Source organism: Myiozetetes cayanensis, unplaced genomic scaffold (genome assembly GCF_022539395.1).
Source record: "Myiozetetes cayanensis isolate MyiCay16 unplaced genomic scaffold, myiCay2020 scf108, whole genome shotgun sequence".
In the NCBI taxonomy this organism is placed as follows: Eukaryota; Metazoa; Chordata; class Aves; order Passeriformes; family Tyrannidae; genus Myiozetetes; species Myiozetetes cayanensis.
Window position 1 is genome coordinate 67,317 of NW_026086694.1, and position 27,480 is coordinate 94,796.

General features: G+C 42.3%; 1 protein-coding gene across 3 annotated transcripts in view; it reads right to left on the reverse strand.

The window, feature by feature from the left end:
* LOC126635116 (F-BAR domain only protein 2-like) overlaps positions 1-27,480 on the reverse strand; it is a 106,408-nt gene that overhangs the window by 51,928 nt on the left and 27,000 nt on the right. Inside the window, exons 4-5 of one of the 3 annotated variants that reach the window (XM_050306054.1) lie at positions 8,348-8,392; positions 6,008-6,080 (exon numbers count right to left, since the gene is read on the reverse strand). In XM_050306054.1, the coding sequence (XP_050162011.1) occupies positions 6,008-6,080; positions 8,348-8,392 (118 nt within the window). Of the gene's footprint in view, positions 1-6,007; positions 6,081-8,178; positions 8,242-8,347; positions 8,393-27,480 lie in introns of those variants that run through there. The other 2 variants (XM_050306056.1, XM_050306055.1) reach the window with 2 other exon arrangements.

Consider the following 27,480-nt stretch of genomic DNA (forward strand, 5'->3'; position numbering starts at 1 on the left):
ACTAGCCTTCCAGCAGTCATTCTAGGAGAAGGACAACTCTAATTTCAAACCCAGGCAGATGGAGATTGCTTAGCCCTGTAAGGCCATCCATCCAAGAGAAGGATACTCTAATTAAACCTACATCCTGAGGACCTGGCTGTCACCATCCAAGCTTGCTAGGCCCTAGTAGATGAACCCCAGGAGTAAAGGGTGGGACCAGTTCTGTGCATTCTGAGCCTCACCTAAAAAATCCACTGCACAGGCTCAAAGGTTATACCCACACTTGTAAAGCCCTGCAGCGACAGGCAAGGGACGAAACAGCAGGTGATAAAGGTGTACTGGAAGCTGTAGTACTAACCCTGCATGCAGGTGGTTCAGGACATTGGTCACCTGAGACTGACCCCGGAGATGACAGCCTCGTTTGGCAGCATCCTGAATGACCAAGCATCCTTTTTCAAGGAGACCACTGCTTGCTCCACATGGAGAGGGGCCTAGAAAAGGTGGCCTAACCAAAGCTCATCTCCACCCTTTACCCAGTTGGTTAACTGTGTCCAACGGGTCGAATAAAGATTAAGAGTCAAAGGCATACACTTGCCTTCAAAGGTGCGTCCAAATTGACACTCGCATGCTGGAACATCAGAACCATGCTTGGTACTGCAGATAGTGGAAGTCCTGAACGTCGCACTGCTCTGATTGCCCACCAACTGTCACAACTCAACATCGACATTGCTGCTCTCAGTGAAGTTTGTCTCCATGAGGAAGGCAGCCTTAGAGAACATGGTGCCGGTTATACACTCTACTGGTCAGGTAAACCCAGTTCTGAAAGGCATCTCTCAGGAGTTGACTTCATGATCAAAAACTCTATTGCCTCTAAACTTTAAAACTTGCCGACAGGTCATTCCAATGGTATTATCTCCTTATGCCTCCCACTACACAACAAGCAACATGTTGTTCGCTTTAGTATATCTGCCCCAACCCTCCAAGCTGACCCTGACGAAAAAGATAAATTCTACACCGCCTTATCCAAAAAATTCCTGCAGATGATAAGATCATTATCCTTGGTGATTTCAAGCCAGAGTAGGAAAGAACCCTGAAACCTGGAAAGGAGTACTAGGCAAGCAGGGTGTTGAGAACTGCAATGAGAATGGTCGCCTTCTGCTAGAGCATCTCACCATCACCAACACTATCTTTCAGCAGAAATATAGTTTGAAGACAACCTGGATGCATCCTTGATCCAAGCATTGGCACCTCATTGACTATGTCTTGGTGCGACAGAGAAATGTTCGTGATGGTCGTCACACTCGCGTGATGCCTAGTGCAGAATGCCAAACAGATCATCGACTTGTGCATTGTAAACTTAACTTCCACCTTAAGTTCACACCTAAAAGGGGTGGCATTCCAAGGAGGAGACTTCAAGTTAACAACCTTCAAACAGCTACAGTGAGAGACAGTGTCCAGGCAAATCTTCAATCCAGACTCGAAGTTCATTCCACAGATCTTTCTCCTGAAACACTTTGGCAACTTATTAAAAATAGCATCCTGCAGTCCTCTGAAGAATCCCTAGGGTTCTCCTTCAAGAAAAACAAGGACTGGTTTGATGAAAACAATCATGAGATCCAGGAATTGTTGAGAAAGAAGAGAACTGCTCACCAAGCACACCTTGCTCAACCATCTTGCTATGTAAGAAAAGCAGCCTTTCGTCTTGCGTGCAGTAAGCTCCAACAGAAACTCTGAGACATCCAGAACAAGTGGTGGACCAATCTAGTGGAAAAAATCCAATTATGTGCAGATACAGGTGACTACAGGGGATTCTATGAGGCTCTGAAAACAGCCTACGGTCCTATACACCAGGTTCAAAGCTCTTTAATCAGTGCAGATGGTCAAATGCTTCTCACAGATAAAGTTTCCATTTTGAATCGATGGTCTGAACACTTTCAGACTCTCTTCAGTACCAACCATGTAGTTAAAGGCTCAGCAATCCAGTACATTTCACAACAATCAGTGAAAACTGAATTGGATACTACCCCCAATATGGGAGAAACTCTTAAAGCCATACAGCAGGTGAAAATTGGCAAGGCAGCTGGGGTTGATGGAATTCCACCTGAAGTCTGGAAGCATGGTGGCTAAGCACTCCATGCTAAATTTCACGAGTTCGTGGTGCGCTGTTGGGAACGAGGCAAATTACCATCAGATCTTCCTGATGTAGTCATCATCACCTTGTACAAGAAGAAAGGAGATAAATCAGACTGTTCAAATTACTGAGGTATTACTTTGCTCTCCATTGCTGGTAAAATCCTCGCAAGAATTCTTTTGAACAGATTAATACCTGCTATAGCAGAAGAAGTTCTACCTGAAAGCCAATGTGGTTTCAGAGCCAATAGGAGTACCACAGATATGGTATTTGTTCTCAGACAACTGTAAGAGAAGTGTAGGGAACAGAACAAAGGACTCTATGTAACTTTTGTTGATTTTGCAAAAGTTTTTGATACTGTGAGCAGAAAAGGTCTGTGGCAGATTTTGGAACATTTAGGATGTCCCCCCAAGTTCCTCAAAATGATCATTTTGCTTCATGAGGATCAATGTGGCCAAGTCAGATATGGCGATGCACTTTCTGAGCCCTTTCCAATAACCAATGATGTGAAGCAAGGATGTGTTCTTGCACCAACTCTATTCGCAATCTTTTTCAGCATGATGCTCCAAAGGGCCACGGCAGACCTAAATGAAGAAAACAGTATCTACACCTGATATTGTACCGATGGAAGCCTTTTCAACCTAAGGTGACTGAAGGTCCACACTAAGACCTTAAATCATCTTGTCCGTGAGCTGCTTTACACTGATGATGCCGCCCTTGTCGCCCACACAGAAGTAGCTCTGCAGCATTTAATATCCTACTTTGCAGAGACTGCTGAGCTTTTTGGGCTGGAAGTCAACTTGAAGAAAACAGAAGTTTTTTACCAACCTGCACCTCAGGAAGTCTTCCATCATCCCGATATCATCATTGGCGAATCAGAGCTCAAATCAGTCCAGTAATTTAATTACCTGGGAAGTATCATCTCCTCGGAAGGTAAGATTGAGGAAGAAATAGACAACAGGCTAGCAAAGGCATAGAGAGCTTTCAGTAAACTCCATAAAACAGTTTGGTATAATAAACACATGAAGAAAAGTACAAAGATCAGTGTTTACAGAGCCATTGTACTGTCTACTCTTTTATATGGGTCTGAATCATGGGTCATTTATCACCACCACTTGCGTCTCTTAGAACACTTCCATCAGCGCTGCCTCCGTACAATCCTAAACATACACTGGATGGATTATGTGACCAACGTCTGTCCTTGAACAGGCAGCAGTCACGAGCATTGAGGCCATGCTACTGAGAACACAGCTGCGCTGGGCAGGGCACGCCTCCAGGATGCAGGACTACCACCTCCCTAAGATTGTGCTCTGTGGGGAACTTGCCACTGACTGCCACAAGAGAGGAGCCCCAAAGAGGAGATACAAGGACTCCCTGAAACAATCCCTCAGCCTTGGCCATATTGATCATCACCATTGGTCTACTCTGGCCTCCAATTGGGAAACATGGAGACACACTATCTATAACGCTGCTGCTGCTTTTGAGAACACATGCAGAATTATTCTTGAGGAGAAAAGACAACACGGAAAAAAAATGTGTCTTGCAGATACCACCTAAGGAGACTTTCCGCTGTGCCTTCTGCAACCGGACTTGTCTATCTCGCACTGACCTTTTTAGCCATCAGGTCGCTTGCAGCAAGCGTGTGTAGAGTCCTTTCCAAATCTTCATTTGCAAAGCCTAACCATAATGATGATGACTAAATTGGGAGGAGCTGATCACTCCCTTGAAAGCAGAGAGGTTCTGCAGAGAGACCTTGAAAAATGAGAGGACTAGTGTAGTGGTTTGGAGTCTAGGCCTTCCTTGGTAACCAGGTTGTAACCAAGGAACCAAGGCCATTTTCCCAGTATTCAATACGATTTTTATGTAAGTAAGGGTATAAAGAAGAAGGGAGAGGAAGTTCTTGCTCTTTTTCTTCTGGTAGACTGAAAGCAAAGGTTTTCTGCTATCATTCTGCCCGGGTGAAGGAGTGAGGCCTAGTGGACCTGGTTGGCCTTGAGAAGCAGATAGTGCAGGCAGTTGCTGATGCAGTTCTCTGCTATCTTGAGGAAAGTATCTGTTTTTGTCCCTTTTTCCCTTTTCCCTTTTCCTTTCCCTTTCTTTTTCCCTTTTGGGGGTTCCCTGTAAATAATATCTTAAGTGTATATAATTCCAAAAAATATATAAATATATATTACTTGGAATTCGGTTGGTTTCGGTTCTTTTCGTTTTATATAGTCTTTTTGGTCTGTCTGAAGAGAGGGAGAGGGAGGGGGAAGGTTTTTTACTGTGGTCCAGGCACTTGGCTGGAAACCAACCTGAGACAACTGGGCAATCAACAACCATATGAAGTTCAACAAGGGAAAGTGCCAAATTCTGCACCTGGGATGGGGCAACCCTGGATATAGGACAGACTGGGGAATGAGAGGCTAGAGAGCAGTGCTACAAAAAGGGACCTGGGGGTCTTGGTTGACAGCAAGTTGAATATGAGTCAGCAGTGTGCCCTGGCAGCCAGGGGGGCCAAGCGTGTCCTGGGGTGCATCAGGCAAAGCATCGCGAGCCGGTTGAGGTAGATGATTGTCCTGCTTTACTCTGCACTAATGAGGCCTCACCTTGAATACTGTGTGCAGTTTTGGTCACCGCAATATAAGAAAGATATAAAGCTATTAGGGAGTATTCAAAGGAGGGCAATGAAGATGGTGATGGGCCTTGAGGGGAAGCCATATCAGAAGTGGCTGAGATCACTTGGTCTATTCAGCCTGGAGGAGACTGAGGGGAGACTTCATTGCAGTCTACAACTTCCTCACGAGGAGAAGTGGAGGGGCAGGCACTGATATCTTCTGTGGTGAGCAGTGACAGGACCTAAGGAAATGGTCTGAAGCTGTGTCAAGGGAGATTTAGGTTGGATATTAGGAAAAGGTTCTTCACTCAGAGGATGGTTGGACACTGGAACAGGCTCCCCAGGGAAGTGGTCACAGCACCAAGCTTGCAAGAGTTCAAGAAGTGTTTGGACAACTCGAGCACATTATGTGATTCTTGGGGCTTTCCAGTGCAGGACCAGGAGTTGGACTTCAATGATCCTTGTGGGTCCCTTCCAACTCAGGATATTCTATGATTCTATGAACTGACTACAACCCCCATTCTCCATCCCCCTGTGCCGCTGTGGGGAACAAGTAGAGAAAATAGGGAGTGAAATTAAGCCCAGGAAGAAAGGAGGGGTGAGGGGAAGGTGTTTTAAGATTTGGTTTATATTCATTATCCTACTCTGATTAGATTGGTAATAAATTCAATAATTTCCCCAATTGAGCCTGTTTTGCCCATGATGGTAATTGGTGAGTGATCTCTCCCTGTCCTTATGTCAACTCATGAACCTTTCATTATATTTTCTCTCCCCAGTCTAGGTGAGGAGGGGAGTGCCAGAGTGGCTTTGGTGGACACCCAGTGTCAACTTATCATGGTGGGACATCAATCATGAGTTAGAATGATGGTCTTTCAGAAATCAATGTGCACATGATTTACTGAAAAAAATGTGAACATTTTTTCTATCTTTCTATACAGTACACAAGTTTTTCTAACAAATAAATGAAGCTTCAATTCTGCAAACACAGACATACAATACTTTTTCCACATACAGAGCTACTACTTTGTTAGGAGTACACATGAGAATCACATTATCTACAATGTTCAAATGTAGAAAAAGGAAGAACTATTTACCTCTGCAGAGGAAAGAATTAAACATGAGTAGATTACTATGAAAACATTTATATTATTTCCTTAAAATTTTAATTAGAAACTTTTTAAATAGCTGCAATGTTTTAATATTCATGGCACTACTCTAAACTTCTGTAATAAACCCATTTTTTTTTTACACATCAGCTAGTTTTCATATAAGACAAGGTTTCAAGCTGGGAATATACTTACATAGACTCGATATCTTTTTCTTTTTTCATTATTCCTGAAAAACCAAAAGGCTTCCTCTTTCGTGGTTTTATCCCTGTGAAACAAACACTTTTCATTTAAAGATCAAAGAAATTAGTATATATGTCAATATGTCAGACACTGGTGCATACCAATGCCAATACCTTTTAAAAGCTGCCATGACAAGTGATACAAAAATCTAACAGTGGAGGTAGGTATGGAGCTAAACTAAATGAACAGAAGAATAAACTAAGGGAACATTATTCCAATATGTTGTTCAGTAACATAATGTGCCAGTTTGGGATGGAGCAGTTATTTTCTTTACAGTAGCTTATATGGGGCTGTGTTTTGGATTAGTGCTGAGAACAATGTTGATAACACAGGGATGTTTTCATTATTGCTGAGCAGTGCTGACACAGAGTTAAGGCCTTTTCTGCTACTCACCCCACCCCACCAGTGAGTAGACTGGAGTGCACAAGAAGATGGGAGGAGACACAGTGGGGACAGCTGACCCCAACTGACCAAAGAGATATTTCAGACCATATGACATCATACTTGGTAAATAAAGCTGGCGGAAGGAGGAGGTAGGGGGAACGTACAGAGTGATGGTGTTTGTCTCCTCACTGTTATGCATGATGGGGTCCTGCTTTCCTGGAGATGGCTGAATATCTTCCTGCCCATGGGAAGTGGTGAATTAATTCCTTGGTTTGCTTTGCTTGAGCACATGGCTTTTGCTTTCCCTATTAAACTATCTTGATCTCAACCCACAAGTTTTATCACTTTTACCCTTCCAATTCTCTCCCCAATCCCACTGGAGGAGAGACAGCAAGCAGCTGTGTGGGGTTGAGTTGTCTACCAAAGTTAAAATGCATCAGCTTCATAAAATAAAAAAAAAAGGTTCACACAACACATTAATAACATAAAAACATAAACCTTTATAAAAGTAATCTCTGTTTTACATCCAACTCTCCAAACTGGGTATGCTAGACTATCACTTATAGAAGATGAGTGCACTGCCAGATTTGAGGAAAGGGACTCTGCTCACAGAAACTCAACGGGAGCTATTGATCCAGCCAATCCTGAATAGCCAATGCACTTGGGTCAGAAACTGAACTCAGCTACTGCAGTTCAATACTCTGTTCTTATTTCCCTCCATGTTCCTGATACCTGCAAGCCTTTGTCTCTCCTAAAAATCAGCATCTTGGTCCTGTAAAAACTAACATCTCTTGGCTTCCCAGCTGATGCTGACTTCATGATTTTCCAGTGCTGTAGCCAGCAATAATGCTGGTTCCCTCTGAGTCTAGAACCATGCCTTCTCTTTGTCTTTTCTTCCCTGGTTTTAGCACTGGATATATATAGCTTCAGTAAAGAAAAAAGTTTGCTTTCATACCCATTTAATGCACTACAATTAAAATATATCTAAATATTCCATCAGACTTATTGCCATGTCTGATTCTCTCCCCATTTTTTGCTGAATCAAAGTAGACTGCCAAACTTGAAACAAAATGACCAAGTGCAAGCATCTGATCCAACTAGTCTATAGTTTTATTTTGATGTAAGATACTACCTACAGCAAGACTTTAGGCAAAATGGTGGAAATAATTTTGTTTCTATAATTTAACAACTGACAATTTGAGCACATAATTAAGAAAAACCTCAGTATTCCCATTTACAGAAATACATTACACAACACATAAGGAATCTCTTCACTTTTAGAAATTTTCAGGGTGAAATAACTCAAAACTTCTCACAAATCAGGTAGCTATAAACTCAGCCATATCTTATAGTTTAAAAGAGACAGAAATAGCATCAAAACTATTTTTAAATGCTAGCCTGGGATTTAGTTCCTTTTTGTGCTTTATCCAGACCAAAACAATGACAAATGGAATGTGAGAGCAGTTTCTTAACATGTATTGCCTTTGCTTCAGTCAAAAGGCTTATCATCGAATCCCAGAATGGTTTGGGTTGGAAGGGACCTTAAAGATCATCTAGTTTCAACCCTACTGCCATGGGCAGGGACACCTTCCACTAGACCAGGTTGCACCAAGCCCCATCCAACCTGACCTTGAACACTTCCAGGGATGGGGCAGCCACAGCTTTCCTGGGCAACCTGTTTCAGTACCTGACCATTCTCACAGTAAAGAATTACTTACTCATAGCTAATCTAAACCTACCTGCATAAAGTATTTTAGGTTTCATTTCCATAGAAGTTTGTTTCTCAAAAGAAAAACAGCTTTTTGGCCTATTGGAATATAGAAATTAAAATGTGAATATTCTTATCTCCTTAGGTTCAGGTCCTATACACAGGATTCTTAGGTAAATAACTATGCTACAGCAACTCACCTTCAACTGCATTGGATGTGTAACATTCCTCAAATTCAATAGAGCCTTTAAGAAATAAAATCAAAGATAAACATTAGGTTAAATTTAATCTCAAATGAAGGTTAAACCCTAAGATATTTTAACAACTATTAATATATTCTGAAAATACTAAATAATATAAATAAAAATTTAGGTGGCAACTGAAAACCACAATTTCTCTGCCAATGGTCAAACACTGCAAAATCATACATGTACAGTGAATCATTAAATATTTTCACTCTTTCATACTGAAAAATTAAAATACTAGTGCACTCTGTCTAAATGCAATTTAATTTCCTATGTTATTATAACCACATGAAAATTTTTTGATTTATTTCCTCTTCTCATTCTAAATTGCATCTATAATATAGTGCAAGGTTTTTAACTTATCTTCTTTTAATGGACAAGAGCTATGTAAAAAAAATCAAAAAGGTAAAAGCATGACAGGAAGTATGTGGGAGACTAGTTACCCAGGACATGGAGAAGGCTGAGGTACTGAATAACTTTTTTGCCTTGGTCTTTACAAACAAGTGCTCCAGCCACACCACCTGAGGTACAGAAGGTGAAGGGCAGGGATCGGAAAAATGAAGAACCACTAGCTGTAGGAGAAGACCAGGTCTAAGACCCACAGTTGGACTTGATGATCTTAAAAGTCATTTCCAACCTTAACAGTTCTATGATTCTATGAAAAGAAGTGTGGCCAGTAGGTTGAGGGAGGTGATTCTTCCCCTCTACTCTGCTCTGGTGAGACCCCAACTGGTGTACTGCATCCAGCTCTGGGGCCCCCAACACAAGAAAGATGGAGACCTGTTGGAGCGAGTCCAGGGGAGGTCCAGGAAGATGATCAAAGGGCTGGATTACCTTTCTTATGAAGATAGGCTGAGAGAGTTGGGCCTGTTAAACCTGAAGAAGAGAAGGCTCCAGGGAGACCTTAGAGCAGCCTTCCAGTACTTAAAGGAGGCCTACAAGAAGGCTGGAGAGGAACTTTTTGCAAGGGCATGTAGTGATAGGACAAGGGGGAATGGTTTTAAACTAAAAGAGGGTAGGTTTAGATTGGATATTAGGAAGAAATTCTTTACTGTGAGGGTGGTGAGGCACTGCAACAGGTTGCCCAGAGAAGCTGCGGGGGCAGTGGTTTAGTGGAAGGTGTCCCTGCCCATGGCAGGAGGGTTGAAACTGGATGAGCTTTAAGGTTCCTTCCAACCCAAATCATTTTGTGATTATATCATTCTATAACTATAGCCCTAATTTTGAGATTCATGTTTTTTCTGTTTCCTCTTCATAGCCAAATATCTGGACAGCTAAAAATTATGTGCAGAATCTTAAACATAGCAATAAAGAAGATAAAAACTTTTTAAAAAATCTTTAAGGCTACACAGGACAAAAAAACTGAGAGCACTGGTTAAAAGTGCCTTATCTAAATAAATTTATTATTATGATTTCCCATTATAGTTATGTGACAGATGCACTCAACCCCTTAACTGAACTAGGAGTAGTTTGGTACAGGCTCCAAAGGACATAAAAGTCTGAGCTGTAGAAAGGCCAAGAGTTTATCTAGTTCCAATCTGTTCTCTGAAAACCCACAAAGGGGCAGAGTGATCCAGTGAGCATCAATGCTTATGAGCTTGGAACACCAATCATGCGATGAACACATGAGTAGCAGGTGATTTTTCCAAGACTCATTTATCAAGGAACAAAGAAAATTGTGGGTACAAGGAGTCTCATGCATACCTTTCCCATTGTATGCAATTTGACTACAAGCCAACCACTTTATTCCATAAATATGACAGTCTAAGTGAGCCTTCTTTGAGCTCTCCCTGTTAAGCATCTGGCTCCACGGTAGTGATCTTCCCTTGAGCTGGGATGCCTCTCAAGGTTGCTCCTCAAGATCAAGAGATCTCCTACCAAGTGCAGTTCTTTGGTAAGTGACTGATATCACTTATAACATTATAATATAGAGCACTAAGATTTTGTCGTGGTAACTTTGTTGTATCCTTTGTGCAGTACAGTAATAGAGCAAACCTTGCCATCAAACTTTGTCACACTTTTATAACATCATATTTCAATAAAAGCACTTTTGCCAATGCTTTAGGCTGTGGTTCTTAAAGTGGTCTAAATTTCCCATTAACGACAAATTGGAGTAGTTAGTAGGATCCTAGATCAGGATTCGTTGCAAGTTGAGGCAAGGTAAGTCAGTTGTCATTGCAACCATTAGAACCATAGAATTGTTAAGGTTGGAAAAGACCTTGAAGATCATCAAGTCCTACTGTTAACCCAGCACTGCCAAGCCCATCACTAAACCATGACCTCAAGTGCCACATCTACATGTTTTTTGAACACTTCCAGGGATGGTGAATCCACCTCTGCCCTGGACAGCCTGTTGCAATGCCTGACCACTCTTTCCATGAAGAAATTTTTCCTAATATCCAATCTAAACCTTTCCTGGTACAACTTGAGGCCATTTCCTCTTGTCCTGTTACTTGTTACCTGGGAGAAGAAACTGCCCCCCACCTGGCTACAACCTCCTTCCAGGTAGTTGTAGAGGGTGATAAGGTGCACCCTCAGCCTCCTTTTCTCCACACTAAGCAACCCCAGTTCCCTCAGTCACTCCTCATCAGACTTGTGCTCCATACCCTTCACCGACTTTGTTGGCCTTCTCTGGACACACTCCAGCACCTCAATGTCTTTCTTGGAGTGAGGGGCCCAAAACTGAACCCAGGATTCGAGGTTCGGCCTGACCAGTGCCAAGTACAGGGGAACAATCACCACCCTGGTCCTGCTGGCCACACTGTTGCTGATACAAGCCAGTTTAGCATCTTTGCACTGTGATAGAGGGGTTATTACTTATCTTTCTGTAATGATTTTGATGGAATATACACAAGTTTATATATACATACATTAAAGGAGGAAAAAACCCCACAAGGCTGTTCCCAATTCTATACTGTAAGGTAGTCAAACTTCCTTCCCCCACCATTGCACCTTATGCAACTGAGACACTGAAATCTTGAAAATTTAATTACAAGCAACTAGAAGTAAATAGATTGTATAAACCTCAAATACAGAAACTTCTCAAAATACACATGCTAATAAGTACTGTAATTTATCTATCTTTGTTATGAAATTACAATTATTCTAAAGCATCCACCATAAAATAAAAAGTGTACTTGCAAACATTTTCCAGTGTTTTCACTTGAACTTTTTCAAAGTGAATATGTCAGTCTTAAAATAAGTAGCTGATATAAACAGATTTTAGACACAAGTTTCAGATGTTTTTAAGTAGTAGAACATAGCAAATCATTGGATATGCCACAGTGAAATTAAAAAGTAATTTAGATGTGAATTAACATCGTGAATTGCACAACTGGAAGTAACTGCATGAAATTAAGTACCTCATATGGTTCTATTTGTAATGTAACTCCTAACATGTACATTTAACTCTTACAGTGTAAATCTGTGTTTAATTCATTATAGCCACAATATTTTCATAGAATTTCTCAAACTTCAAATGAAAAAAATTATGCTTTTGTCAAACAAATAGCAAGACAATTGAAAATCTGATGATGTAACTTGATACTCACTAATGCTAAATTAATGTAATTATTTTAGACATTAGATAAAATCTACCAAATATTTTCTCTAAAAATTTGAAGAGATCTAATAATTTTTTTTATAAAAAAGGTGTGCTCAAAGTAATTACTTGTATTTATTGTAATTAAGACCAAGTCTGCAAAATTTTCCATGCCAGTAAAAAAACCTGGGAGTAGAATCCATCAAACATCATAATGTAATTGTTTAGCTACCAAATAAAGCTCTTGAGGACAGAATATCAAAAGGCCAATCTCAAAGCAGTCTTAAATGCCCTTTAAGTTTCTTTACCCTTCCCAGCTATTAAGACTGATATCCAGACTTTTAAGACTCTCCCACTAATGATTAAAATATATAAATATTCCAGGCTCAAGTAAAACCAATTCTTATTTCAGATCTCTAACCTTCACTTCTAACCGAAGAAAGATCTTTTTAACACAAAGTTTCTGTATTTTGTCCATTACAGTTGCCTAACATTTGTCTTTGAGGGTGTTTTATTTACAACTTGGTAAGAGACAAATACTCATGCTTAGTACTGAAACACACACAGATATGATGATCAGATTAGTAATTTAAATTTTATTTAATAGAGGTCAGCTTACCCCCCAAAACTTCACCTCACTATTGCAACAATGTATTCTTTTCTCATTGAGAAGACTATAAAACACGATCTGAGAAACTCTCAATTACTGAAGAATTGGCAGAGATAGTAATGAGATGGAAGCCATGCAAAAAAATTCAGTAAGCAGGTCCCACTTTTCTCTACAAAGCCAACTTGGAAATGGACTGGCCCTACCAGGCAGGAGTAACTTTTGATTTATTATTAAATCCCTTGGAGTAAATTAAAGAAAAATGATACTAGATTATCAGTGTTTGCAGATATATATATATATAGGATTTATTTTAGAACAATTTGGTTGCAAAGCAAAACAGGTATGTATTGTTTTGGTTGTTATTATCTATAGTAATATGGCAATATAAAGCATAAAGGTATTGAAAAGCAAAACAGGTATTTAGCCATTTAGGTTTCAATATAGCCACCCAAGAAATATGTAAGGGAAAAGAGAGAAAGAAAAAGAGAAAAGAAAAAAATTTATAGAGATTCAAAGGTCTCTGCCAAACCTGGTTGTTGTTGTCATTGGTGTCTTAGTCCATTGGGGAGTGGTGGAGAAGCCCACACAAAATTCAGTGGGTATATATACCCTGAGAAACCCTCCTGGGGGGGGCGATTGCTTTTGCAGAGCCTGGAGGTACTGGTTTTTGCAAAGTCATTTAGACTTGGGGGGGAGAGGGCCACCCCAGAGGCACCCCTGCTAAAAGCCAGACATTCTCTAGGGCAGTTATAGTCACCACTCAAAGGTTTCTGTAATAGAAGGGTTAACTTTGTTCATAAAATCTTATGTGTATGAGGGAATAAGGAACTTTTGTTATAATTCAACAAGATAAGTTTCATGGACATCCTGTTAATCAAGCAAGTATCAGTAAAAATAATTGCAGACATTTTGCTAAACAAACAAGTATCAGTATCAGTAAAATTTACAACTGATAAGAAACTGCACCTTTCATCTCTGACAAATACCAGATGACCACTTAAAAATGAGCTACAAACTCAAGCCTCAACGCAGCCGCATTAAAAACTCAGGACTTGGAAATGTATAAAAAGGAACATTTACTACATTTTGTGTGTGCCTCGGCAGGGCACTTGCCCTCCAGGCCACCCAGCGCTGTTTTGCTTTATTATCGCTTGCTTAATAAATTTATCAATGTTTAATTGGAATTGAGTTGTCTAAATTCTTATACTAACTTATAACAGTTTCCATTGAACTTGGTTGTTGTTGTGGTTGGTGTCTGGTCCATCAGGGGAAGGTGAGGGAGAGAAGCCCGTGAATCAAAATTTGGTGGGTTTATATACCCTGAGAGACCCTCCTGGTGCCACCTCCTGAAGGGAGGGGGGTGGTCACTTTTGCAGAGGCTGGAAACCCTTGTCTTTGCAAAGTCATTTAGCCTTGGGTGGGGGAGGAAGGGGAGGGGAGGCACGGCAGCTAAAACTCAGTCATTCTCTAGGGCAGTCATGGGTGTGTGCACAAAAGGTTGTTTTTGACACAGTCTGGCTCATAGGAGATAAGCATCACACCCCAGGAGAGTGCCACTGGTCTCCCTTAGATAAACATCACACACCTAAAAGAAGCATCACACACATAAGACCCCCTAGGGCCTCACAAATCTAACAGCTTGTGGGCTATGGCCTCCTCCCTTCAGCCTTATCTTCAATCCCCTGGAAGAAGGCTTGCACAGCTCTCTCCAGTAGCAATGTTGTAAGACAATTTAGAAAGTCCAGTTCCTCACAACGGTTTCTTCTTAATGATACCTATTAGCTTATTTTATGTTTCACCAAAATGAGCAGAGTTAATAGACAAGTCCCTTCTCACCACACACCCTCTCTCCTTCCCTGGAATCTACTAGCTGCTTTATTGCAAGAAAGATAAATAACAACCATGACAACAGCTCTACATAAAGAAAAAAAAGATGGATCATTGTCATAGGACACTCCCTTCTGAAGGGAACAGAAGGCACCATATGCAGATTGGACCCACTCCTTAGGGAAGTCTGCTGCCTCCCTGGGGCCCGGGTTCAAGATGTGAAGAGAAAACTTCCTACGCTGGTACAGCCCTCAGATTATTATCCATTATTGACTTTTTAGGTAGGCAGTGATGAAGCCCTGCACCTTCGAGAGTGTTTTACCTGTCTAGAGCTTGCCACTGGTGATGAAAGGCTCCAGTGTTTATGGGTATGAATCAGAGGGAAGGAAAAAAATGCAGATATCCTGGTGGGAGTCTGTTATAGACCACCCAACCAGGATGAGGAGGCAGATGAAATATTCTATAAGAAGCTGGGAGGTCTAACAATCACTGACCCTTGTTCTCGTGGGGGATTTCAACTTGCCAGATATCTGCTGGAAATACAACACAGTAGAAAGAAAACAGTCCAGAAGGTTCCAGGAGTATGTGTAAGATAATAACTTCCTGACACAGCTGGTGAGTGAACCAACTAGGAAAGGTGCCCTGCTGGACCTGTTGTTTGTGAACACAGGACTGGTGGGTGATGTGATGATTGGAGGTAGTCTTGGGCACAGCAATGACATTCTTAGAGAAGGAGGGGTGCCAGCAGAACCGCTCCTTTGGACTTCCAGAGGGCAGACTTTGGCCTGTTTAGGAGACTGGTTGAGACAGTCCCTTGGGCAGCAGACCTGAAGGGCAAAGGGGTCCATGAACGCTGGACACTTTTCAAGAAAGAAATCTTCAAGGTTCAGGAACAGGCTGTCCCTATGTGCTGAAAGATGAGACAGCAGGGAAGAAGGCCAACCTGGCTGAACAGTGACATTTTCAAAGAATCAGAGCATCACAGAATATGCTTAGTTGGAAGGGACCTAACAGGGATCATCAAGTCCAACTCTTAGCCCTGCACAGGACCATCCCCAAGAATCACATCATCATGAGATCCCCTCTGGTGACAAGGAGCAGATCAAGGAGGGCATCTTTCCTAGTTGGTTCCCTTAAGGACCTGTTCCATTTTGTTGGAATGCAGGAAAAAAAGGAGTTTAGTACCTTTGGAAGAAGGGGCAGGAAACTCAGTGTTCGGATTTGGGTCTCTCGCTACAAGAAAGACATTGAGGTGCTGGAACATGTCCAAAGTAGGGCAATGTAGGGTTGTGGTGGTGCATCCCCACCCCCCCTTCCATCCTTTGCTCTGCTCTATTATCTCAGAAGCTCCTGTTAAGCTTCAACCAAATCAGCTGAGCAGTGAAGCATCCATTGACCATACCAATTGGGCCGTGAGGCACTCCCTGGTTGTACCAGGTGCTCTTGCATAGTAAGGGTGGGAACAACCAGAAACAACAACTACCTGACCAAGGTGCACATCAAAGGATAAGCAGTTATCCTTTGTAACCTTGGTAAACCATTTACCTGAATCATAGCCCTAGTGTAATGGTACCATCGTGTTATAGTTTCTTTTTCTTTTTCATTAGCTTCTAGTGAATTTTTTCACACCAACCACTTGGCTGGGGTGAGTTTTTCAGGTTTTGGTGTTTACTCAGCTTAGACCTTAATGACTGTCCTACTGATATGCTAATGGCTTCTCTTTGCAAAAAACAGAACTCTTTTATTATCCTCTCCCCAAGGCAAGGGGGGAAGGTAGATTTTTTTTTTTTTTCTGTGTGGTTTTGGCCAAAGTGGTAGCTGCAGAGAAAGAGAGAAAAGGGGGAGGGGGGGCTGGCAGTTTTGGCTGGGAGGTGCTTAGGGTTTGGGGGTTTTACCTTTTTTGGGTTTTTTTTTTGGGAAGCACGTGGGGTGGGGCTAGAGGGGTCCGGCTGGGCTTTTTGGGTGGGACTTGTTTTTTTGGCCATATCTCAGGAGCGGGGTGTGGGAGTGAGCTGTGAGTTTTTGCCTCTGACCCCTTGTGTCCTGTTTTGCCTACGGCCTGGGTGCCTCTCCAAGCTGCCAAGGACCAGAGAAGCTCCTGTTCGTTCTCCAGTGAGAGAGTCCTTGCAGGGCCGCACCCCACCTCTTCTCTGCTGTCATGGAGACTGCCAGCATCTTGTGAGTTTTTCCTTTTTTTCCTGGGTTCCCCTGCTCTTCAATGGATGGACTGACATCCCTGTCCCTTGCTAGCTGCCGCTTTCGTGGTCAAGGGGTGGGGGCCCACCTTGAGGTCTTGAACCACCCGCACAGCTGAGATCCGCCATTTGCCACGTGGGGTTCATCTGCAGTGCACCCCCCCTGCCGACCACTAGAGAGCAACTGCAGCCTCTGCTGCTCGAGAGCCCAACAGCACCCCCTGCCAGCCATCAGAGAGCAACTGCAGCTACCTGCCTCTGGAGGTGCCAGCCTGGTGGGTGTGGTTATAACTGCACTGAAAGGCAAAGAAGTACTTAATTGTTTTTGGTGAAATTTGGGGTTACAGGATTGTTGCTTATTTGTTTGTTGTGTTGCACATATATATATATTCTTTTGTAAAGAGCTGTTATTTTTCTTTTCCACACTTTTTGACTGGACCCTCTAAATTTCAAAGTTGTAACTACTCGGACGGAGGAGCTTGATTGTTTATTCCCATATCCTGCTCTCCTAACAGAACATTTCCTGTCTTGTTAAACTTAGACACATTGTTACTGCACTTTGGGAAAAAAGCCCAGTAGTTACTGACTTGGGTTATGGCCAGGATGGAAACTTACTGATGACTAAAGCCAAGCAGGAGAAGATGATGATCAGTTGAAGGTTGGACTTGATGATCTCAGAGGTCTTTTCCAACCTAAATGATTCTGTGACCCTATAAACAGCAGTCATGAATGAGGCCCTTTGAGCTCTCCTGAACTGCAGTGGTCTGTGTCAGCATCTCCCTCTGAGTGGGACACCTCTCAGAGCTCACAAACTCTCAAAGGACCATCACTGACGATGAGGCCTAGGCTGATATCCCCCCCCACCATCTCCATGCTCATCCAGGTGCAACCCTTGCCTGTTGGGAAAGGCAAAGGGATTTGATGTTTTTCACTGAACCTGGGGGGAATTTCTGATAGATACATTTACAGACATAGAAATAGGTGTACACATGGTTTTACCTGTGTGCATGTGAATTGATTATTGTTGCACCCCTATCCCCTTTTGCATTCCTGGCTTCCATGTAAATCATTCTAAATTACTTCTAGTTTGATCTTCCTTTGTATGTGTAAGGACTTAAAGAGCACAATGAACTGCCTCAAAATACTATCAAAGAAGGAAATTCCCATAAGTCACCACAACAGATAAGCACAAATGGCAAAAAGGAAGGCGTTAATTCCAAGGCCTAAATGGAGGTGAAGTTTTGGAATTAGCACACAGGACAGAATTGCACTGTGCAGTGAAACAGGAGGTCAGGCCTGTCATGGTTTTGCCCAACTGGCCAGCCCCCGGGGCTGAGGATGGTTTTGTCCAGGTGGATTTCCAGACAAGAAGCCAATTAAAACTCTCAGTAATGCCTTTGCTAATTACATATTTAAGAAAAACAGAAGAGAAGGTTAGTGGCGCAGTTGAAATTAGAAGCAGCAACCATGTAGGAGGTGGCAGGCCCTGAGTGGAGTCTAGCCCCCCTCCTCCCCCGGCTTGGGCCGGGGACAGGTGTAGCACTGAAACCCCCCTTCTCTCTTGTAAGAGAGTGAAGAAAAAAAACTTTAAAAGACTGACTGCTTGGACGAAGAACTGCTACAGAAGAATTCCGGCAAAGAGATAAGGGACCTCCAAGGTCAAAGCTGGCAGCCGGAGGAGAGAGAAGGAAAGTCCAAAAGGGGGGCTGCTTCCCCCCCCCCCCTTTCGCTTTCTCCCTTCAGCAGGAAAAAGACTGAAAAATAAAACCCTGTTCCCTGTGAAAGATTGTTGGGGTGAGGAGACCCCCCATGCCGCTCATGGAGGAGCTTGTGGATGTACCAGGAAGTCGAGACTTCATGAGAGGGACTGAGATAAGGCAGAGTCCTGTTGAAGATTTGTTACCCTGAGAAAAACGAAACTTACGCCGGAGCGAAAGACAGTTCGGGTAAACTTGGGATCTGTGTGAAAGATCCATGCTGCTGCTGAAAATTTGTGACTGAGAGAGAAGAGACCTACGCTGGAGCAGAAAACGGCTCAGGTAGGGATGTTGGGATCCATGTGTGGAATCCATGCTAGACCCATGCCAGAGAGGACTGTTTCTCCCGTGGGATGGGACCTCCACAGGGAAACAGGGATGGAACCCCGTGGAAGAAGATCCATGGTAGGCAAGTGTCCCCTTGCAAGACCATGGAAGAAAAAACCTTGAAGGTTTCAAGGTAACCCCCAGCCTCCGGCCTTAGCCCAGGAGGGGGGTAGGCCCAGCCCTGGGGGCCAACACAGAGCAAGAGAGAGATGAAGGAGTTCCAGCTGTGACGAGAGTGCTGCAGAGTTATTGAAGAGACCTGGAGCTTTGAGAATGGAGAAGGAAACTGCTTTTCCTCCTTGGACTGATATAAAGGGGGAAGAAGTATTTCTGTAAATACATAATACTTTTACTTAAGTAGAATTGTTATAGATGTAGTTCTTTAGTAGTTTTTATTTTGCTAGTAAGGAAATGTTCATACTATTTTCCCCAAATCCAGTCTCTTTTGTCTGCATAAACCTTCTCTCAACTAATAGTAATTGTGTGTGGTGTGTGAAAGCAAATTTACCCAGAGCAAAACCATGACAAGGCCCAAAAGAGTTAACTAAGAAATTTAGGCCTGCTAACAAGCTACTAACATCCAAAAACGATCTGTGCTTGTTCTGTTCTACTTACTGGAACAAAACTTAAGAGAATGGTAAAAGAACATGTCATAGGCCTAGAGGTAATAAATTAAGTTGCAGTAGGATAAGGTAGACATTTGAATAGAAGAAACAGGCCAGAAGCCAAGGCTTTCTCCAAGCTTCATTGAGCGGGTCGAGAACAATGGAAAAGAAGAAGAGTCAAGCTGAGGAAGATGAGTTTAAGCCCCCAGACTCATGGGAGGAAGGATGGAACTACCCCCAAAACTGAGGGCCAAGATAAGTACCACCCCAAGCCCCGCCTGAGCTCCACCTATAGTCTGCCTGTTATTAATATGCATAGATAGATGTTGTAATCATTAGAATATGCATTTAATCATGTATGAAAATTGTATGAAAGTGCTGATTTTGTGTGAAGCCTTTGAGCAAGTTTTGCCAGTAATAGCTGACTTGCTCCCAGCGCTGCTAATAAATACCTTTGCTGCTCAAAAGATCAAAGTCTCTGGGCAGTTCATTATACCGAATTTTTCGGATTCAGCAGACTGTGGGAAAGTGCAGACAGCTACAACAGGAAGCTAGGCCTGGTAAAGCAGATCTGGGAAACCTATCCAAAAAAATTCCCACCTGCGACTGTAAGCGCACTGGACAAAACTCCCACCATGGCAAACGATGAGAAAGGAAGCAAGTCCTTAAAACCCATGCCAGCCCAAGTTGTGGGAATGGCATCTACCCCCATGAATACCCAAGACCTGGACTGTATAAAAGTGGTACCCCAGAAGCACAACTTCAGGACCCCCACCACCGAGCAGACCAGGGTGAAGATGGACCAGCGGAACACCGCAGAGATCCACATGGTGGTGATATATATTTACTTAATCTCTGTCTCTCTCTCACTTTTTCTCCCCCCATTCCCTTCTCTCTCTCTCTACCTCATATTTACTGTTAAATAAAATCCGTACTATTGACTTTGGCATATGGTCTTGTTTGAACCTTAATTCAGGCAGAGGCATCTTTTAATAATTGGATCCTAACATTATGCTTTAATCTGTCCAGTAAGTAATAGAGTGAACCTTGCCAGCAAACTCTATAAAGTTGCATTTTCACAAATTCAAATTAAACCCTACTTTTGCCAATACCTTTGCTGGTGTTTCTTTAAGCCGGCAAAACACTTATTCACAACAATGGGTCTAGAGCATAAGTCTTATGAGGAGCATCTGAGTGAGATGAGGGTGTTAAGCCTGGAGAAAGGGAGGCTTTGGGGGGACCTTATCTCTGTCTAAAACTGCCTGAAAGGAGGTTGTAGCAAGGTGGGGGTCAGTCTCTTCTCCGAAGTAACAAACAATAGGACAAGAGGAAATGGCTTCAAATTGCACCAGAGGAGGTTTAGTTGGATATTAGGAAAGGTTTTTGAGTAAAAGGGTTGTCAAGCATTCCAACAGGTTGCTCAGGGCAGTAGTAGAGTCACCATCCCTGGAGGGATTTTAAAGATGCGTAGATGTGACATTTAGGGACATGGTTTAGTGGTGGCCTTAGCAGTATTAGGTTAATGGTTGGACTCAATGATCTTAAATGTCTTTTTCAACCTAAATGATTCCATAATTCTATTATTCAGTTAAAATTCTAAAGCATGTTTGATCCTAACTTATTTTTTCTACTTCATTCAAATTAAATACCTTTCATCCTTTGGAATTCAAGAAGTTTAAGTTGCTAGTGGCTGTTGCTAATGAAACCATGAACACTAAAAAAAAATAAATTTAGCATTTTCCTCGAATTCCCAAAAATGTTTGCTGTTTTTCTAAAAAAAATGTATTTAACCTACCTCCACCAATATATGTTGTGCTACATATTTCTAGCAAAGGCAAACAAAGGAAAATTTGTGGTTTTGCCAATAGAATGGCCAACCTGGTAAGACAAGCTTCAAACCAGAAAAGATGGAGGAAGAGGACAACTATAGTAACCACCCAAGGAGTAAAAGGAGGGAATATTATGCAAGTACAAACAGCTTAAGACATAACCACAAGACAGGACTCCGGGGCATCTCCTTGCACCCCCATTGGGATATTGACACGCTCAAATACCTTTATAAAGTGCCTGTACAGCAACATCCACAGTATGGGGAACAAGCAGGAGAAACTAAAGATCTATGTGCAGTCACAGGACTTTGATCCCATTGCGATTATGGAGACATGGTGGGATAGCTCACATGACTGGAATGTTGTAATGAAGGGCTATGAAACAGAGTAGGACCCTGAAAGAGTTAACTCAGAATGCATGCTCTGAATAAAAGAACTAAAAGAATCAAAATTCAAGGCTAGAGGAAAATAACACTTTGCCGAAAGAATAGGGACACACTGACATAAAAGAACATAAAATAAAAATACAGGAAAACAGAAATCATTAAAATGCTAACATACATACTTAAATAGACATAAGCAAGCACACGAGAGATAAAGAGGAAAGGAGAGGGCCAGGATCCAAAAACTCCTGACAAATACACGTTAGAGTCAGCAAAATTAAGGAAAGGTAAAGAGTTCACTGATGAAGAGGAGTTGAAAGACCCTGACCTGGAGGCTGAAGAACAGGATCTCCCCCTGCACATCTCCCCAAAAAGGATGACTCCACCCAGACTATGCCCCGACTCCACCTGCTATGAATATTATAATGAAATGTTGCAATCTTGTGCATGTAAAAATGATGTAATCTCTTACAAAAATTGTATAAATAGTCACACTGTCCACTGATTACTTTGGAACTCTGTGTCTGGCATTAGCCGGGGGTTCCCCAACATTGCTTAAATAAATACCTTGCTACTGAAAGACTTAAAACTTGTCTCTGAGCAGTTTCCTATGCCTGTTGGGGTAGAAATTCGGCATCAGCTACATGCTGTTTAAGAGAGACAGACCAGGAAGACACAGTGGTGAAATTGCCCTCTATGTGAGGTTACACTTGGAATGTATCAAACTCTGTCTTGGGGTGGATAATGAACAAGTCAAGACCTTCTCGGTTAGCATAAAAGGGCAGACTAGTAAGGGTGACACCGTTGTCGGTGTTTGCTACAGGCCAACTGATCAGGAGGAGGAAGTGGATGAGGCCTTCTACAGACAGCTTGAAGTAGCCTCACAGTCACAGGCCCTGATTCTTGTGGGGGACTTTAACTACCATGATATCTGCTGGAGGAGCAACAAAGAAAAGCACAAAGAGTCCAGGAGGTTCCTGAAAAGCATTGATAACAACTTCCTGTCACAGGTAGTGGAGGATCCCACGACGAATGGTGTGTTGCTCAACCTCATACTAACAAACAGGGAAGACCTTGTTGGAGATGTGAAGGTTGGGAGCAGCTTTGGTTGCAGTGACCATGAGATTGTGGAGTTCAGTAGGGGGCAAGGAGGAAGCAGGGTAGCAAGTAAGATTGTAACCATGGACTTCAGGAGAGCTAACTTTAGCCTCCTTAGGGATCTTCTTGGAAGAATCCCATGGGAACAGGCCCTGCAGGGAAGAGGGGTCCAAGAGAGGTGGTCAATATTGAAGGATCATGTCCTCCAGGCTCAAGAATGGTGCATCCTGATGAGCAAGAAATTGGGCAAAGGGGGCAAGAGAGCTATGTGGATAAACAAGGAACTCCTGTCATTACTCAAGTGTAAGCAGGAAATAAATGAAGGAGGGGCCCTGGTAACAGAGGACACAGAGAAGGCAGAGGTACTGAACAACTTCTTTGCATTGGTCTTCACTGACAAGACCAGCCCTCAGGGATCTCTGACCCAGGAGACCAGGGTAAAGGAATGGTGGAAGGATGAGTTTTCCTTGGTCAAAGAGGATTAGGTTAGAGAACACCTAAATAAACTTGACACCCACAAGTCCATGGGCCCTGACAGGATGCATCCACAAGTGAGGAGAGGGCTGGCGGACACCATAGTGTCATCTTTGAAAGGCCATGATGATAGGGAGAGGACTGGGAGAAAGCAAATGTCACCCCATTCTTCAAAAAGGGCAAGAAGGAGGACCCAGGGAACCACAGGTCAGTCAGCCTCACCTCAGTCCCTGGAAAGGTGATAGAGTGTCTTATTCTGGAGACAATCTCTACCCACATGGAGAATAAGAAGGTGATCAGGAGCAGTCAGTACAGATTCACTAAAGGGAAATCATGTTTGACCAGCCTGATTGACTTCTAGGATGAGACAACTCCCTGGATGGATGAGGGGAGAGCAGTGAGACTTCAGCAAGGCTTTCGACACTGTCTCTCACAGCATCCTCATAGGTACACTCAGGAAGTGTGGACTGGAAGAGAAGTGAGGTGGATTGAGAACTGGCTGAACAGCAGATCCCAGAGGGTCATGATCAGTGGCACAGGGTCTAGTTGGAGGCCTGTCACTAGTGGTGTCCCTCAAGGTTCAATACTGGGCCCAGTATTGTTTAACTTATTCATCAATGACTTGGATGAAGGGGCAGAGTGCCTCCTCAGCAAATTCGATAATGACACAAAGCTGGGAGGAGTGACCAATACCCCAGAGTGCTGTGCAGCCCTTCAGAAGGACCTCAACAGGTTGGAGAGATGGGCAGAGAAGAACTGTCTGAAGTTCAACAAAGGCAAATGCAGGGTCCTGCACCTGGGGAGAATAACCCCAGGCACCAGTACAGGCTGGGGATGATCTGCTGGAAGGCAGCTCTGTGGAGAAAGACCTGGGGTTCCTGGTAGACAACAAGCCATCCATGAGCCATCAGTGTGCCCTTGTGGCCAAGAAGGCCAATGGTATCCTGGGCTGCATTAGGAAGAGCATTGCCAGCAGGTCGAGGGAAGTGATCCTGCTCTTCTACTCAACCCTGGTGAGGCCACATCTGGAGTGCTGTGTCAAGTTCTGGGCTCCTCAGTACAAGACAGACATGGAGCTCCTGGAGTGGGTCCAGCAGAGAGTAACAAAGATGATTAGAGGACTGTAACATCTCTCTTATGAGGAAAGGCTGAGGGAATTGGATCTGTTCAGCCTCAAGAAGAGACGACTGTCTATCAGTATCTGAAGGGAGGGTGTCAAAAGGATGGAGCCAGACTCTTCTCAGTGGTGCCAAGCAATAGGACAAGAGGCAATGGGCAGAAACTGATGCACAGGAAGTTCCACCTGAACATGAGGAAGAACTTCTTTACTGTGGGGGTGATCAAGCACTGGAACAGATTGCCCAGAGATGTTGTGGAGTCTTCCTTACTGGAGATATTCAAGAACTGTCTGTATGCAATCCCATGCAATGCGCTCTAGGACAACCCTGCTTGACCATGGACGTTGGACCTCACTGTGACCCCTTCCAATCTGAGCCATTCTGTGATTCTGTAATTCTGTGAAAACTCATAAATTTTTCCCTTTTGGGCAAAATGAAGTGAAATTTGTAGTAGTTCTTAATGTTCCTCAGAGTTTTGTTCTGTAACTTCAGATCTCCCAACAGTTCTGTTTCCTATGTACCTGCTGTAGAGAGTACCATAGTTTGTCCAGGAGTAGTATTTTTAAATAACAAAAAAAAAAAAAAATAAATTCAGAAATATGCATTTTCTGTGGCCCTCTATGTTGAACCAATTTAGAAAACAGGATAGCTGTGATGAGCTTATGGTAGCCCACATAATAGCTGGAGTCTCCTGCAGGCAGATGGATTTGTGCCCAAAGGGAGAATAATACTGTAGCCCAGCCATGTGTGTCCTGTGACCACATTGTCTCCCACTAGAATCAACTGCAGCCTCCTAGCCAGATAAAAGGCTTTTGGTACACATTGCTATGGAAACATACCATCAATAAGGAATTTGAATGCTTTCTAAAGAAGTTCCCCCTCACTGTTGACTGCACTTGTGCATCTGTAAACAAAAATATCTACACTATAATTGAAAAAAAACCCCTTAAACCAAACCCCCCCCCAACTGAAAAAACTTTCTTCTCTGAACCACCAATATAGTCTATCTTTCTGCTTCCTTAATCATTAGATGATACAGTGAAAAACTCCCAGTGGGCTGGCATTATTGGAGATTGCCAAACAGATGTAATATATAGATGCAAATCAAACCATGCAAATTCATGTGCTGGTATCACAATAACTTTCATAACAGCTACATAGAGATTTTACTGTAGATGCACTACCTCTTTACTATGAGGTAGAAAAGTTTTCTTAACAGACATGCTCAATGACTGAATTATAGGCAAAGGGTTAACTCCAACAGGGATTTCAGCTCAAAATTTGGAAGATTAACTTAACTGAACTGATACTTTTATTTACAGAACCTCATGCTGCATAGTCCAACCACCAAAATTTCTGAAGCAAGTGCACAGATTCACTGTGAGTTGCAACATCCAAAGAAAGGAAAGCAGTTGCTTCACATTTAAGAGATATTGCTGATGATGGGGACTAAAGTAATTTCCTGAAGTAGTCTCGAGAGTCCCTGCTGCATCATAGCCCATAGCACCTAAAAGGACCATCTAGATATTACCATGTTGCAAAAATAATAATCTTCAACATCATCTGCAGTACTACAGTCAAAGCATTGAGATTTCCTTTGTTCTTTTTCTCATAAAAGACAAGAAAACAATGTGAATTGAGAAGGAAGCCTTTTCTCAAGCTTCCATATGAAGGCAAAATAAAAGCAAATGTTGGAACTGAAGCAGGGCTGTGAAAATAAAAAATACTTATCCTACTGTCTTAAAATATAAAAAATAATATCTGACATCTAGTCCAACCTTTACAAAAGTCTCTGAATTAATGTTCTGTTCTTTTAAGCATGGATCAATAAAATGTATTTATAGTCTGGTCTGCCCGTTGTTACACTGAGCTATAGAATGGCAACTCTATGGCTTAAATATCTTAAATATCTGACTTGAAAGAAGTATTTGATACTGTTCACACACAGGACAGAAAAAAATAGTATGTAAATGAAAGTTAGCCTTTATAACAGAAAGAGACATGAATATCTAGTGGGATTTCAGTCACTTAAGGATACATACCTAGCAATCAGGATGCTAATGAGAGTTTAGTATTCTATGAAGGAAGGGGGCCTCAAAAATTTAGTGAGCTCATCTAATTGTATGTAAACATTCCCACCGAGCATCATCCTAAAACACTTTCCAAGGCAAGCTGCTGCAGCTCACAGCATTCCACCAGTCAGGACAGATAAGGACATGAAGAAAAGGCAAAAAGATGAAGGTTTTATAGGCACATCTATCAGGAGGAAGGGGCCCAGAATGGAAGATTTGACAAGGAGAAGAGAGTTGGGGTTTTTTTTACAGTTGTTTTGCTTGAGAGATCTTCACAGCAGGAAAGGCCAGGCCTGGGAAGCGATCTGTGGGAAGATTCCATTTATTACATCTACATGTTTATTCTCTGCCTGCCCTGAAGAGTAGAATTCCTGTGTAGAGATAACACTGTTCTTACACACATGCTGTGAGGCCCCTGCTGGGACAACACAGCTTTTGAAGTTATGTGCATGTGAAAGATGTTGATAAAAAAGCACCCAGGGTACAGGCCTCTGTGTGGCTGCTCTTTCCATGCACTATAACTTTTGCAGTGTATTTTAGGGTTTTCAGCTTTGGAATAAACTTTTCCTTAACCCCTTAGCTGTGGTTTGGTCCTCTGGGTACCTTCATCCATATCAATTCATACATCAAAGCAGACAGCTGCTATTTGAATAGAGACTGAAGCAAATAAATCAGAAGTGGGGTAGTTGTTAGGTTTTTGAAAATGAGGAAGCTTTGGTTTGCCAGAAGACGGGAAAGGTAATTTGAATAAATGGGCAATTTTTATTTCATTTAATCTAACAACATACAATAAGTGACACTGGCATAAACTAAGCAACAGTGAGTCTGCAGCTCAGGATGCATCTCAGACTCTGAGAAAGCATATGTACTGTTTTTCTTGTTACAAGAGGTATGTGGACTTTCATGACACTAAAAGGCAAAGTGAATGGCTAGCAATTAGGAGATACTGATCTTATACAAAGATAAAGAAAATGTAATTACATGGTTACAATTGCACTATTAATTCTAATACAATACCCTACTACATATTTAGTCCACAGTATTTTCAGATTTACACAAGGCAACTAGAGAAGAGAGTTTATAAATAAAAACCTTACACCCCCTACTTAATTTATGTACAGAGAGACACTAAGACATCTAGTTCTTTGTCATCTACCTTGAAAACAGTTACAAAACCTATCTCTAGTATATTGTGAGGGAATAATTTGGAAGATAAGGTCAAAAGATTAAAATAATTTTCAATTTCCTCAAT